This window comes from Lampetra fluviatilis, chromosome 14, assembly GCF_964198595.1.
Source record: "Lampetra fluviatilis chromosome 14, kcLamFluv1.1, whole genome shotgun sequence".
Taxonomy (NCBI): domain Eukaryota; kingdom Metazoa; phylum Chordata; class Hyperoartia; order Petromyzontiformes; family Petromyzontidae; genus Lampetra; species Lampetra fluviatilis.
Window position 1 is genome coordinate 2,239,886 of NC_136288.1, and position 12,527 is coordinate 2,252,412.

Here is a 12,527-nt window from a genome sequence, read left to right on the forward strand (position 1 = left end):
GGCAGTGTTACTGACAAATGTGTTGAGTTTTAGTTTGTTGTTATTTGTGCTTGAGCGCCACTGCCAACGCAGCAGCATCACCAAGCAATGTCTTTAAATTGTTCGAATTGTTCACAAATGGTACCGTTCTGATGTCCTTATTCCCAATAACATTTACCAAGTGTTTCTCAAACTCCAGTTCTTTGCTGACCTTTGTGATTACCAGTGACGGGTGCATGCATTGTGCAGGGACTTTCAATTGCATACGGACGGAGAATATTGGTAAAGTATGGGAAGGCCGCACCGTGGAGGTTCACGAGGCCTGTGGTTTCAGCATCACTGCTTATATATGACATGCAGTAGTTGCAATAACACGTGGTATCAGAGCAGCATTCGTTCAACAGGCCTGACCCTGGTGATGAGACCCAGAAGTTTGGAAGCGAGTCCAGAGTTTGTTAGCTTAAACATGTGCAACTGTTTAATATTTGTCTGGAAACCAGACCGATCTGCTCATTAACGCTTTTATACACAACACCATTGTTGACTGCGCATTGTTAACTAGGTGTCGAGCATTGCAATGAATGCAAGCAGAATGCTCAAACGGCACACATTCACCTTGCTTTCTCTTCCAGTCTTTCTTTGCCTTCTCCGACTGCTCCAGAAGCTTTTTGAAATCTGCAGGGACACAGCACAACAATGGCACGTCCATTGCCTTACCACGTGGAAGCACTTCCAGAAAGTGTCCACAGTGAAAGGTCCATACAGAGACGACGGCTTATCTTAACAATTATGTTGAAAGTTATCATGAATGCTGCTGTTTTGATGATGATTATGATGATATCATTGTAAACTCTTGACAATTAAGTTGAGACGCTGATACTTTTGATGATGATGAGAATGACATCAAGATTCATTTACAGGAGTGACACAGGTAAGTGCAGAGAGGATGTGCTGAATGTATGTATGTTCAACTTCTTTCACACTGTACATAGCCAACTGTGTGAATCGGAGGTGGGGGGAAGGATATAATCTAAACACGAAAAGCAGTTCTAAAGAAATTAGTTTTCAATGGAGATTGAAAGTGCATAACTCCAGTGGCTTCCTAATATCGGAAAGTTGACCGTCGCCCTCCTAACCCTGACAGCGATGGATGGATTGTTACATGTACATTTTTAGCAACACCAATACAGCCAGCTATTGGTAATCCCTGCATCATGGAGCACACTGAGAACCCGGCAGCCAGGATCGACCGCGTCGCTCCCAACGCTGACGAGCTCACCGTCGCCCAGCAGCGGCAAGCTGCTCGCATTCTCCTTGCCGTCGTCCTCCTTGAAGACGACGCTGTAGGAGCCCTCATCCTCGGCAGTGATGGTCTCCACGAGGACCTCCACCAGCCCCGTGGCCTTGTCCACCTTGATGTCATACTTCTGCTCGGTCAGTGAAACATCCGGAGAGGAGATTTTTTAAAACATTTTTTTAAAACTATTTTTATTTTACGAGGTAAGGCCCGCTGAGCTACGTAGCTCTTTCCCAGAAGCGACTTGGCGACAAATGATAGCTCAACGAAGTGGCTTATCATGTGGTAATGTAGAGCAGCCAAATACTCTAAACGAATGATTCTAAAGGGTAAAACCTATTATATTTTGATACAGACAAGAGAGGTCCCATGATGGGACGGAGTGTGTGGAGTCACCTCATTCTTCTCAATCTCCTTGTCGTTGAAGATGCACTTGACGTCGGCGGACGCGGACAGGTCTTCCAACTGAGCCGAGAACCGCACGGTCCCGTTGTCCTGAACCTCCACGGCAAGAGGGGACTTCACCGAGGCCGCTGCACCCACCGGGAGACGAAACGAGAACAGAGATTCTCATCTTAACCCGAGAGAATCTTAGGGTAAGTGCTATTGGTGAGCACCTCCCTCCACTCTAGGTCAGAGAGTTTGTTAGGCGGAGGCCCAGGGGCCTCCACCAGTGGGAGGGCCTCCAGAGATGAAGAGAAAAGTTATTTCACTTATGAATGCCGAATTTTATTTGTTGTTTGCCTTGTAAAAATATTTTTTTTCTTTAACTTTGTTTTCCTTTTGAAAATATTACTGGGGGCACCACAGTACCTGTAGCCCAAGGGGCCTACACAATCTTCATCCGGCCCTGGCTACCGCTGCATGATAAGAGCGCATAACCACGTCATCAGCTCAGGGGGGTGTGGCAATCGGTCAGGTGGGGCCCCAATATTTGATTTGTCTCGCACGGTCGCACCTCGGCTGTTAAATATCGTGACTCGTGCCTAATCACATCGTTACGCTCACGGTCTCAAACATTTAACGCTGTAGGGGCGCTCCGTATTTGCAAAATGCAGCCACTGACCGGCGTGATGAAGTATAGTCAAGCCACTGCAGCTCCGTAGTATGGTGGTTGTCAAGGGGGCCCCAACTCGTAGCTATGGCCACCAGGGGGACTAAGGCCCCCCCCCTGCATGCTCGTTACGTTACTGCGAAGACTGAACACCAATCTCTTCTTTTTATTTTTACAGCCCCTTTCTCAATCTACCGCCGGATGAATGCCTCCCCATGCCGTGATCGGTCACGTGGTTTAACTTGACTATACTTCACCACGCCGGTCAGTGTGGGTTGGTGAAGGGGAGGGCAGAGGACTGGTTCAGAAATCACCCGCCACTGATGTTTGCCGTGGCTCGGGAACTGAATTCGGGTGGTCGGGTTCGCAGCACAGAGCACAAACCGTTGCGGCACCACTCTCCGCCTCAATCTCTCTCGTGTTGCTTCTAAAAGAGAGGGGCATTTTGTGGGCTGTAAACTCGCCGTGAAGAAAAGTATCATTACTCACGTTTGCCCTTCTTACTCTTCTGCTCCTTAGGCTTGCTGGTCTCTGGAAGCACTGGTCATAAAAATAAACACAAATAACTGAATTGGGAAGAGGTAAGTATGTATGTCAAGCTTCTTTTGCACCGTACGTAGCCAACCGTGCTAATCGGAGGAGCGAAATTGTAAACAAGTGGACTTGAACACTTTTCAAATGATAAATGCAAAATGTGAGACCCTTTCTGGCAGAACAATCTCTCCATGCGGCACCTCCTTGCAGGTGAATAATAACGTCGAAAAAGCACCCATAAAAAAGCCAAGTCACCCAGTCACGTGAGACATTAATCACATTGCCGCACCTTCGATTAGCACGGTTGGCTACGTACAGTACGAAAGAAGTTCAACGCACGTACTTAGACACTCGTAAGCAGCAGCATGCGGTTTGGGAACTCGAAAGAGGTGACGAAACAACACGTCTAATAATACACAGGCCTTTGTTAATCCACTGCTGGATGAAGAGCTCCTCATGCTGGGTCCCCAATGGCGGTTGATTGACCAGAGGAGGGACCGGTGCTTTATATATAATTCGCCACCGACATTAGCCCTAGGTGGGAGTCGAGCTTATGCGACTGAGTCTGCTGTAGCGCGGTGCGATAAGCACGCCACCCACCATTGCGCGAAAGCAAAAAAATGTAAGCCAGATGACATTTCGAGTGGTGTGAAAACGCAGGCTGGGCAAGCCACGGATGTCGGTGTGCAGCGATCGTGAGCTAATGTGGGCTAGACCTGCCAAGCCACGAGCCACCACGGGCCCATACTCTTCCGACATCTTCCCTCGGCCTCCAGCGTTCTCCGCAAACACTCGGAAGAGGTACGGTTGTCCGTCCTTGAGGCCTCCCACCTGCACACACAACATCACACACAGGCGCCCATGTGGAATCATAGTCAGAATATTTATTTACACTACAGTGGGAATCCGATGAGCTATTAAGCTCTTTTTCACACGTGTCCAGTACGGGGCGGGTCAGAACGTTACAACAATAAAATACAAAAACACGATAGGAGTGCAAAGTATAGGAAATATAAACAAACCACGTAAAAATATGTACAAATAAACCGCCTGTGTTGCGATCGAAACGTCGTGGTTTTTTTCTATCTACGTAACTTTACCGAAAGAACCAAAGAATATATCACAACCTGCATGGCACACGAAGGGGGGTGGTGTCACCAGCACCACACCCAGCTACCTTTGTGCTGATGTTCACACGTTACACCAGGTACTCATTTACGGCCGAGTTGACCTAAGGGCAGGCCAAGGAATGGGTCAGATAATCACCACAGATGTAAGCAGAAGCTGGGAATCGAGCTCGGTCCACGGGGTCACTCGTGCAGTGTGCTCCCCACGATTCAAAAATACTCACGCAAACACTAATTAACAAAGATAAAGATTCCCCTATATCCTTAACAGACTGTTGGGGCAAGTGCTGTTAGCGAGCACCTATGAAGTCCGGCACGGTATACTCGGTCATGGATGGTCAGCACCACTCCCGACCGCCTTTGTCTCCCCAGTGGCGATGTTTACACACCGCACCAGGTACTTATTTGCATCTGAGTCGACCTAGAGGAGGTCCAGGACCGGTTCAGAAATCCCTCGCTGGTGTTGGGCGTGAGCGGGAATCGAACTCGCGTCACCCGGTTCACCGCTACACCCCCGCTCGACAGGTAAACACACACATCCACAGAAACACACACACGCGCGCAGGTCCACGTGTTCTCGCCCTCCGCCCTTTTAAATTGCTAAAGAGCCCACCTCCCGCGTGGCCTCACCTTGACGCGCGTGCCGGCGGAGGGCTTCTCGTCCGAGCGTCTCCAGCTGACGGCGTCGGCCTCCGTGAGCTCCACGTGGTAGAGGGACACGGCCGAGGTCCCCGCGTACAGCGGAGGCTTCCACGACACCACCATCGCGCCGTCCTTGATGTCCGAGAAGGCCAGGCCAAACGGGGGACCTGCAGCACCCCGGGGGGCACGGCCGCCAGCGGCGTTACTTTAGTTTAGCACGAAGGTGGAAGGCTTTCGCGACCAATATTATCCATAAGAAAGGTTTTTTTGGAGGGGTTAGATCGTGTAAATATAAATGTGTTGTTAAACCCGCCATCGCCCGGCGCAGCCAGTGGGTTAGGTTTGTTACGTAAACAAAATGTGCCAATTAATTAGTACTTCGGCACACCCGTCTGTTGTAAATATCGTGGGTTTACTCTACGACACAAAGGTGTGCTGAACTAGTAACTAATTGCCACGTTTTGTTTACGTGACAAACCTTACTAATTGGCTGTGTCGGTGGTGGCGGGTTGACCGACACATTCATATTCGCGCGATTTCACCCAAAAAAAAGCGTATTATGGAGTGTTACTATAGTCAGCAGTCTTCTCACTTTAGTCGACGTCGAGCTGATGCAACATGTGGAATATTTATGGCCCCTTTTGCCACGATAAAAAAAGTCCCATAAACATAGCTGCGGGGGGTGCCCTTACCGGGCTCGGGGAAGGTCCACTTCTCGCACGGGAAGGTCTGGCTGGGCTCCGACGGGCAGCCCAACCCCCCCGGGTTCTCCGCACTCACGCGGAACTGGTAGCTGCTGTGCTCCGCCAGGCCCTGAACCTGCACGCGGCGGGGAGACGCGAGCAGCGTGGTGTCAGCGAGCTCGGGGTCGGCGCCGCCACGCACGTTCCGCCTTTGCGCCGTAACAGTTTCACTGTTTGACCGCTACGGAGAGGATTTATTGCTCCTGTGAGCAGCCCTTTGTCAATCCACTGCTGGATGAGGGCCTCCCAACGGGCGCGCGGGGGTCACGGGAGTTACTCGAGCATCGTGCTTCACCGTGCCGGTCGGTGCGGGTTGGTGAAGGTGGGGATAGGGTTACCCCCTATTCCACTATGAATCAAACCCGTGAATATTTCTCAGTCAGCCTAGGTCAGGGGTCAGCAACTTGTGGCTCTGGAGCCAGATGCAGCTCTTTAACGACTGCTTCGCGACGTTATTTATGAAGGAGCACCGTCTCCTAGTCACATGCATTGCAGCTCTTGAAATATCGAGTGGTTTTTCTTTTACCGAAGTCTAAAAAAATGTCTCTTCTTGTTATTTTGGTTGCCCAACCCCCTGGCGTAAGTCTGTCGAAGCTGTGCAGTGCGACTGTAACAAGGCTCAACACGACGCCGGTACCAGATCTCGGTACAAATCAATTCCTGGCGCCCGCAGACTGACGGCAGCACCAGGGCTGTCCGGGTCAACCTGGAGAGGTGGCAACCCATGGTGGGCAGCGGGGCCTACATTCACCCCCTCTGGTCTTGGCACCTGGTAGGCCCACAGTGATGGCATCACCTTGGCTCCCTCGATTTAAGTCCGAAACCGGAAGACTTCTTCACAATTCTGGCAAATCGCCTGATGAAGCTGCCTGTTGTAATCACCAGCGAAACGTCACAGTACTCGAATTGTAAATGTTGTGGGTTGTACTCTCCAACACAGCGGTATGCTGAAGTAGTAATTGGCATGTTTTGTTTAGGTGACAAACCTGACGAATCGGCTGTGTCGGGTGGTGGCGGGTTTAACGACACATTTATATTTATGTGATCTAAACCAATTTTTTTTTATGGAAAGGAGTACAATACAGCAATGGATTTTGCTGCATTGTACTGCTGTCCACCATGCAATCCTTTCGATTTTTTTAATATTTATGTTATCTCGGATTTTATATAGCGAGGGTCGAATTTGAACCGTGTGTGATCGGCATCGCGCTCGCTGAAGGTGAATGCCTTTAGGGAAGTCGTGTACTGTATATACAACTGCGCACAATTATGAGTCACTTATAACTGCTTTGCCGTTACTTATTGCCAATTGTGGACTCAGACTATTGTCCTATCATCTCAGAGTCCCTGGCACGTAATAATATGCTACACAGTGGCAGTGGGGGTCGCAAAATGCCGATTTATTACTAATAAACCCCAATGATCCAATCGAAATTATGGATTTCGATTGAATCATTGGGGGGGCATGTGCCCCCACCCCACTGGCTCCGCCAGTGCCACGACCCCCGGTATACCAGGAGAGGTAGTCAACATGCCGCCACCGCGGCGCCTGGCGACGTGCAGACCGCACAGGAAGATGAGGAGGAGGAGGAAGATGAGGAGGATGAGGAGGAGGAGGCGTGCGCTTGCCTCGTACACCGTGTCGTCGACCCGTCTCGCCTCGGCATCGTGCCAATCGCCCGGGGAATCACTCCCTGCCTCGGGCACGGCGCGCGCCTCCACGCGGTAGCCCGTGGCGAGCGGCGCCTTGCCAGGGGCGGGCGGCTGCCAGTGCAGCACCATGCCGACGCCGGAGCAGTTCAGCAGCGAGATCTTGCTCGGCGGCGGAGCGGTGGCTGGAGGATCAAGGGGTGGCCGTGCGGGTTATAACGAGCCTCGGGAGAACGACGACACGAGGGAGCCGAGTGAGGGCTGCTCGCGACACGCACGTAAATTTTATTATTATGGATAATATTGGTCGCGAACGCCTACACATTCATGGGCAATCTTATTTAGTTTTGACCTAAGCCAGTGTTGGAAACTCCACCATTCCGCATTGCTATGTATGTATGTATGTTGAACTGCCTCGCCAACTGCTAATCGAAGGTTCGGGGGAAAGACAATGAACTAAACACAAATCAGTTCTACAGCTGCAAGCTGGCATGTGATTCTGTGAGGCAGGACGGTTCTCAACTGCACAATAAAAGCTTGGGGAGGCCTTCATCTAGCAGTGGATTGACAGAGGACTATGAATTAATTATCAAATATAATTGTACGTGGTTTTCTTTGTAATTTGATCCTTATGGCGGTACCCCGGGGTACCAAATAATACAAACTGGCCGAGGCAATTAAAGAGTTTATTTCTGGGACACTATTTTTCTCCAGGGGTGTACTTCACTCCGCGACTGGGGTACCAATCAATCCGACATCAGTGCCACTCCGCTATGTCGAAACGCAGCGAGGACGATTGCGCCGAAACTCTGAACGCTCGCACGCACCGTGGTGGTGCATCGTGTACAGCTCGTCGAGATGAGTCGATCGCCGCATCGCCGACCATCAACAGACTAAAAATGACTGCATCACGGACATGATGCGAGAGCTGGGGTACAGTGGTACCCTGGGGTTCGGCCATAAGGTTCATTTCTTCTAATACAGGCATTCTAAGGTAATATTAAGGTCGTCTTTACAAGTCACACAAAGTCTGTCATTTCTCACACGTCCTTAGAATGCGATGGCACAAATATAATAGGTTAATTGCTCGAGTGCCTTTGGAAGAGGTGAAGGCATCAGGGTGGGACCACGGATCCATAGAGAGACACAATCATTGTCCTCTGTCCCATCTGAACGTTAATGGCCTCAAAACATCGGCTGAAAAAACATGGATAAAAATTAACAGTGGTGTCCTCCCGTCCACTTATTTGCGTGTGTGTATTGTGCGCTTGTGCGCACATCACATAAATAACGCTATTGCTTTTAAAATTATATCGTGATGAATGTGACTGAAACTATATATATGTACTCTATTGATCATTTCCATCTTCGTAATGGTACACATACAGGACATGCAATACCGCCATGTAATTTAGCTCCATGTCATGTATAGCTGTCTCTGATGCGCATTTCGAGTTGTCCGGAATGATTTCGGACAATTTGCCCGACGTGCCGGCAGCGTCTTCAGGACACCACGTGTGTGTGTGTGTGTGTGTTGATCTTCTTTCGCACCGCGCGTAGCCATCTGTGCCAATCGGAGGTGCAACAAGTTGCAACAAACGGCAAGTTGCCACGGCCCAGAGAACACCGCAGAGGGCTCTAAAGCGCGGCCGCGAAAAGCCGGCGTGGCAAAGTCATGTCGTTTACGGGCGCACCTCCCTCCGTATTCCGACTCCTCGTCACACCTGCATTGGAAGGGCTCCGTGCTTGACACCGCCAGATCTTTATTATTCTCCGGAGTCAGAAACCGTGCACTGTTTGACAACGAAGCATTGGAAAAGCGACGCGATGGAATGCAAGCAGCCGAAGCTTTTTTTGTCAGCGGAGGACGGCGCTGCCACTTACGGTGCGGGGAGCCGGCGCGGACACTCGCAGCCGCAGGTTGACCAACGCTCTTCCCGGCGGCAGGAGCAGATTTAGCGGCCTCATGCAAACTCACTCGTGAAGCCGGCTCAGGGGTCTGCGGCTGATGCCCACTCGTGGGCAAGTCTTGGCAACACAATTATATATTTGGATCTCAGTTACGTCACTTGCCACACACACAAACACACGGTGATAAAAGCAACAACAAAAAGCATATGAAATGCGTTTCACAAATCGTAAATATGAATATGGGGAGTTACACATTGAGAGCTTACGGTTGCAGTTGGTAAGCACGCTGCGCTAAGCACACAGTGACGACCAGAGCTCAATTATGGGCTTAGGGTTTCATCAGCGGTGGATGATTCCTGAAATGGCCCTGGGTCCATTCTATACCGATCTGCACTGACCAGCGTGGTTAGGTATAGTAATACCATCCCCGCATTAAATCAACAAACACCCTTATTGTTCACGTCACCACATTCTATCCGAGCCTAATGAAACTGGCAGCTTTTACCGCATCACTCTTATCACGTTAAAAACACATTGAACACATTTGCAATACGCTGGGAGTGGGGGGGGTGCAGGGATTTTACTGCAACCGATCGCCACCATTTAGTAACAACAAATACGCGTCAAGTAAAACGACCCTGTAATCAACCATTTCATTTCTGCATAATTTTGATCTTCTATATTTAAGCGTGCTCCAGTTTTCATCGGTCAATATTGACATGATTAATACTTCAACGGTCAATATTGACATTGTTAATACTTCATCATTGTTATTGGTGTCAAAGAGCGAAGCATTTTAGTTCACGTTCTCCGCCGACTGACCGACCGCGCACGAGCGGCTTGAGGCGGCGGGAGTCGGGGGTAGAGAGGGGGGGTCACCGTCGGGGGTAGGGAGGGGGGGTAGGGAGGGGGGGGTCACCGTCGGGGGTAGGGAGGGGAGGGTCACCGTGCTCCCGTGTTTCACCACAGGGGTACGGCCACCCGTGCCGTGAGCGATGGGGACAGTGAGGGGTTCCGAAGGTGCCGGTGTGAGTGGTGAGTGAATCTGTGTGCGCCCCCCTCCACCCTAACTCTCACAAGTATATTCCGTTCTGCCGAGAACTAAATGTCCTCCACCTTCGCAAACCGACATTCACGAACGTTGGTCACCCTCTTTGGTTTGTCTCTTCACCAAAAAGTTATTTTGCGTGTGACCTCATTTCCGTCCATTTGCAACTAAAACCGTAACTTTAAGGACACTTTCCAAATGTGTTTGTTTCGTTGCAGTATTTTATACTCACCGATGAAGCAATTTTTTTGCCTTTCTAAGGGAGAATTTATCTCGACCCAAACTCAACGTAAATAACTCGCCCTAACCCTAGCTGTAATGCAAAAAAAAAACAATTTCGCTGATTGGAACAAAAATATTCGTTGCTCTGGAGGTTCAAATCAGTAGTGGTGGGGTAGTTCTCTGGTGGGAACAAATATTGCTCCCTCTAAATATATATGTTTAGGATAATATTGTTTTCCCTTTTCTGGCTATAAAACAGGTGTTAAGATGTTAAAACATCAAATTGAAACCTTTGCAAGGAATCATGTCTGCATTAACCACATATACTTGTGGTGAACATGCAAACTAAAAAACATGCTCTGACAGAATGTGCATTGTCTTTGAAACTGATTGGTCCACACCAGAGACGGCTTTCTTTAGAGCCTAGTCTCAAACGGCGTTAGACCAGAGGACGCCAAAAGGCGACCAGCACAAAGACAATGCCACCATCAGGGCATTGAGAGCTCGGGGTGACCAGCTACATCATGGGACCTCCTCCTTTGTCAGTATTTGTTGAGACCAGGAAAGGTGTGACCTTAGGCAGTACATTATTTCTCCTGTGCTTTTACGAGTATATTTGTCATTTCTCGGAATTGACATTTCGCGTTGAATTTACAAAGTGCGTGTATAGACTGCGTGCATGAGGTTCGCGAACAACAGTAATTAGGTGTGAGTGTACCGATTTGTTTGTTAAACACCCTACACTTCGTGTTAAAACTAAAAAAGACACTGGGTTAATTTTTTGCTGATGTGAAACTAAAAAGGTACCCGGGTGGCAAAAAGAAGCAGTGAACAACAGGAAGAGGAGCGAGGACTTTCCTTTAGAAAAAAAAGTTTCAACCCACAGACATTACCTCACGACAGATTAGAATTGCACATTTTGTGAACAAGAAACCACATACAAAACAAATGCCACCACCAAAAGTCAACCAACATGGAAACCGTCAGGAAACATTATCATCTCGGGATCTTCAAAGTCAAAAGTTAAATGTTTTAAGCAAAAAAAAAATTACGTTTGTGTAACCTCAAAGTGCAATCTTTAGCCCACATGTGCGACAAGAGGAGCCAGCTTGAGTTTTCCAGAAGGCTCGTACCATCTGTGTCCAATACAGTTATTGTTAGCTGAATGCAAAGTTATTCATCATTCAATTACCGTTCCTGGACACATTGTGCCATCATCCAGGACACTGCGGGAGCTCAGCTGACTTCCTCTCGGCCCCGCAAACCCGGTGGAGTCTGTTGACTGGTGACTTTACACTACGCACAGTGCTGGCATGTAAAAATGTACAAATAATAGTGGTTTAAAATATTACGTTTTTAAAACATTAATATTTTTTTAGTCTTCTGCCCAATAATATGTCTTTGGTCCAAACTGCCTCCATCATGTGCAATATTGAGCTTTCTCATCACTAGAAGGAATACAATGTATGTTTTATGTTGTTAAAGTGCACTCAAAAGTTTTGCCTCTTTTTATATGTAAACTATTTTACGCACAGGGAAATATATTAACACAATGACGCAGGGAACAGTTCTCTTGTGCAATTACGAGACAACAAAACCTTCACAGACAGCTATCATGTCATGATGATACACAATCCACAGTGGATAGAAAAAAAAAACGATATTTGAAAGAAAAAAATCCCATTACGGAAGAAGCTTCCTTCTCTACCCGACAAAAGAGGTTGTCACGACTTTAGCAGCTCAACCAAGGTCTACACTTTACACATCGTTTCAGGCTGAACTGACTTGAGGCTCACTCAGGACACACAAACTACCATATTTCTGGGAGATTCCGCCACAACACGTGGTGAGCTGGCAGTCCCCATCGCTACTTCATCCCCAATTAATGTGACATCACCGCAGTCCGCTCACCCTCATTGTGAGGAGCGTTGCCCGCCTGATGTTGGTTGCACCCATTGCCCACCTGCTGCCCACAGGCTCCGCCCGCTCCCGTGCCAACTGCGCCCACTGCTCAGGTAGCCCCGCTCATGTCACGCGTGGATCGTGAGGCCAGAACAATTTTCAACGGGGCTTACTAAATTGCAATAAGCACCAATGTTTCGAGACGTCGGGGGAGGGAAAAAAAGCTGTTTGAAACCACCAGGGGACCGTCCTGGCCAAACCAGGACATTTTAGTAGCTGCAGCCTCAAAGTCAACACGTTTGTTTTGGTGAACACGCAGTCGCCTTTACGGCAATAAATTTGCCAACCCAAAATGCGCCATCCTGCTATTGCACACGTGTGAGGAATAAAATAATTCTGTGCGGTTAACGAAATCATT

General features: G+C 48.9%; 1 protein-coding gene across 1 annotated transcript in view; it reads right to left on the minus strand.

Annotated features, from left to right (window-relative positions):
• LOC144935727 (myomesin-1-like) overlaps window positions 1-12,527 on the minus strand; it is a 56,646-nt gene that overhangs the window by 11,311 nt on the left and 32,808 nt on the right. Inside the window, exons 17-25 of the mRNA XM_078862466.1 lie at window positions 8,911-9,054; window positions 7,006-7,211; window positions 5,326-5,452; window positions 4,622-4,800; window positions 3,581-3,695; window positions 2,820-2,870; window positions 1,673-1,809; window positions 1,259-1,406; window positions 595-654 (exon numbers count right to left, since the gene is read on the minus strand). Of these exons, the coding sequence (XP_078718592.1) occupies window positions 595-654; window positions 1,259-1,406; window positions 1,673-1,809; window positions 2,820-2,870; window positions 3,581-3,695; window positions 4,622-4,800; window positions 5,326-5,452; window positions 7,006-7,211; window positions 8,911-9,054 (1,167 nt within the window). The remainder of the gene's footprint in view (window positions 1-594; window positions 655-1,258; window positions 1,407-1,672; window positions 1,810-2,819; window positions 2,871-3,580; window positions 3,696-4,621; window positions 4,801-5,325; window positions 5,453-7,005; window positions 7,212-8,910; window positions 9,055-12,527) is intronic.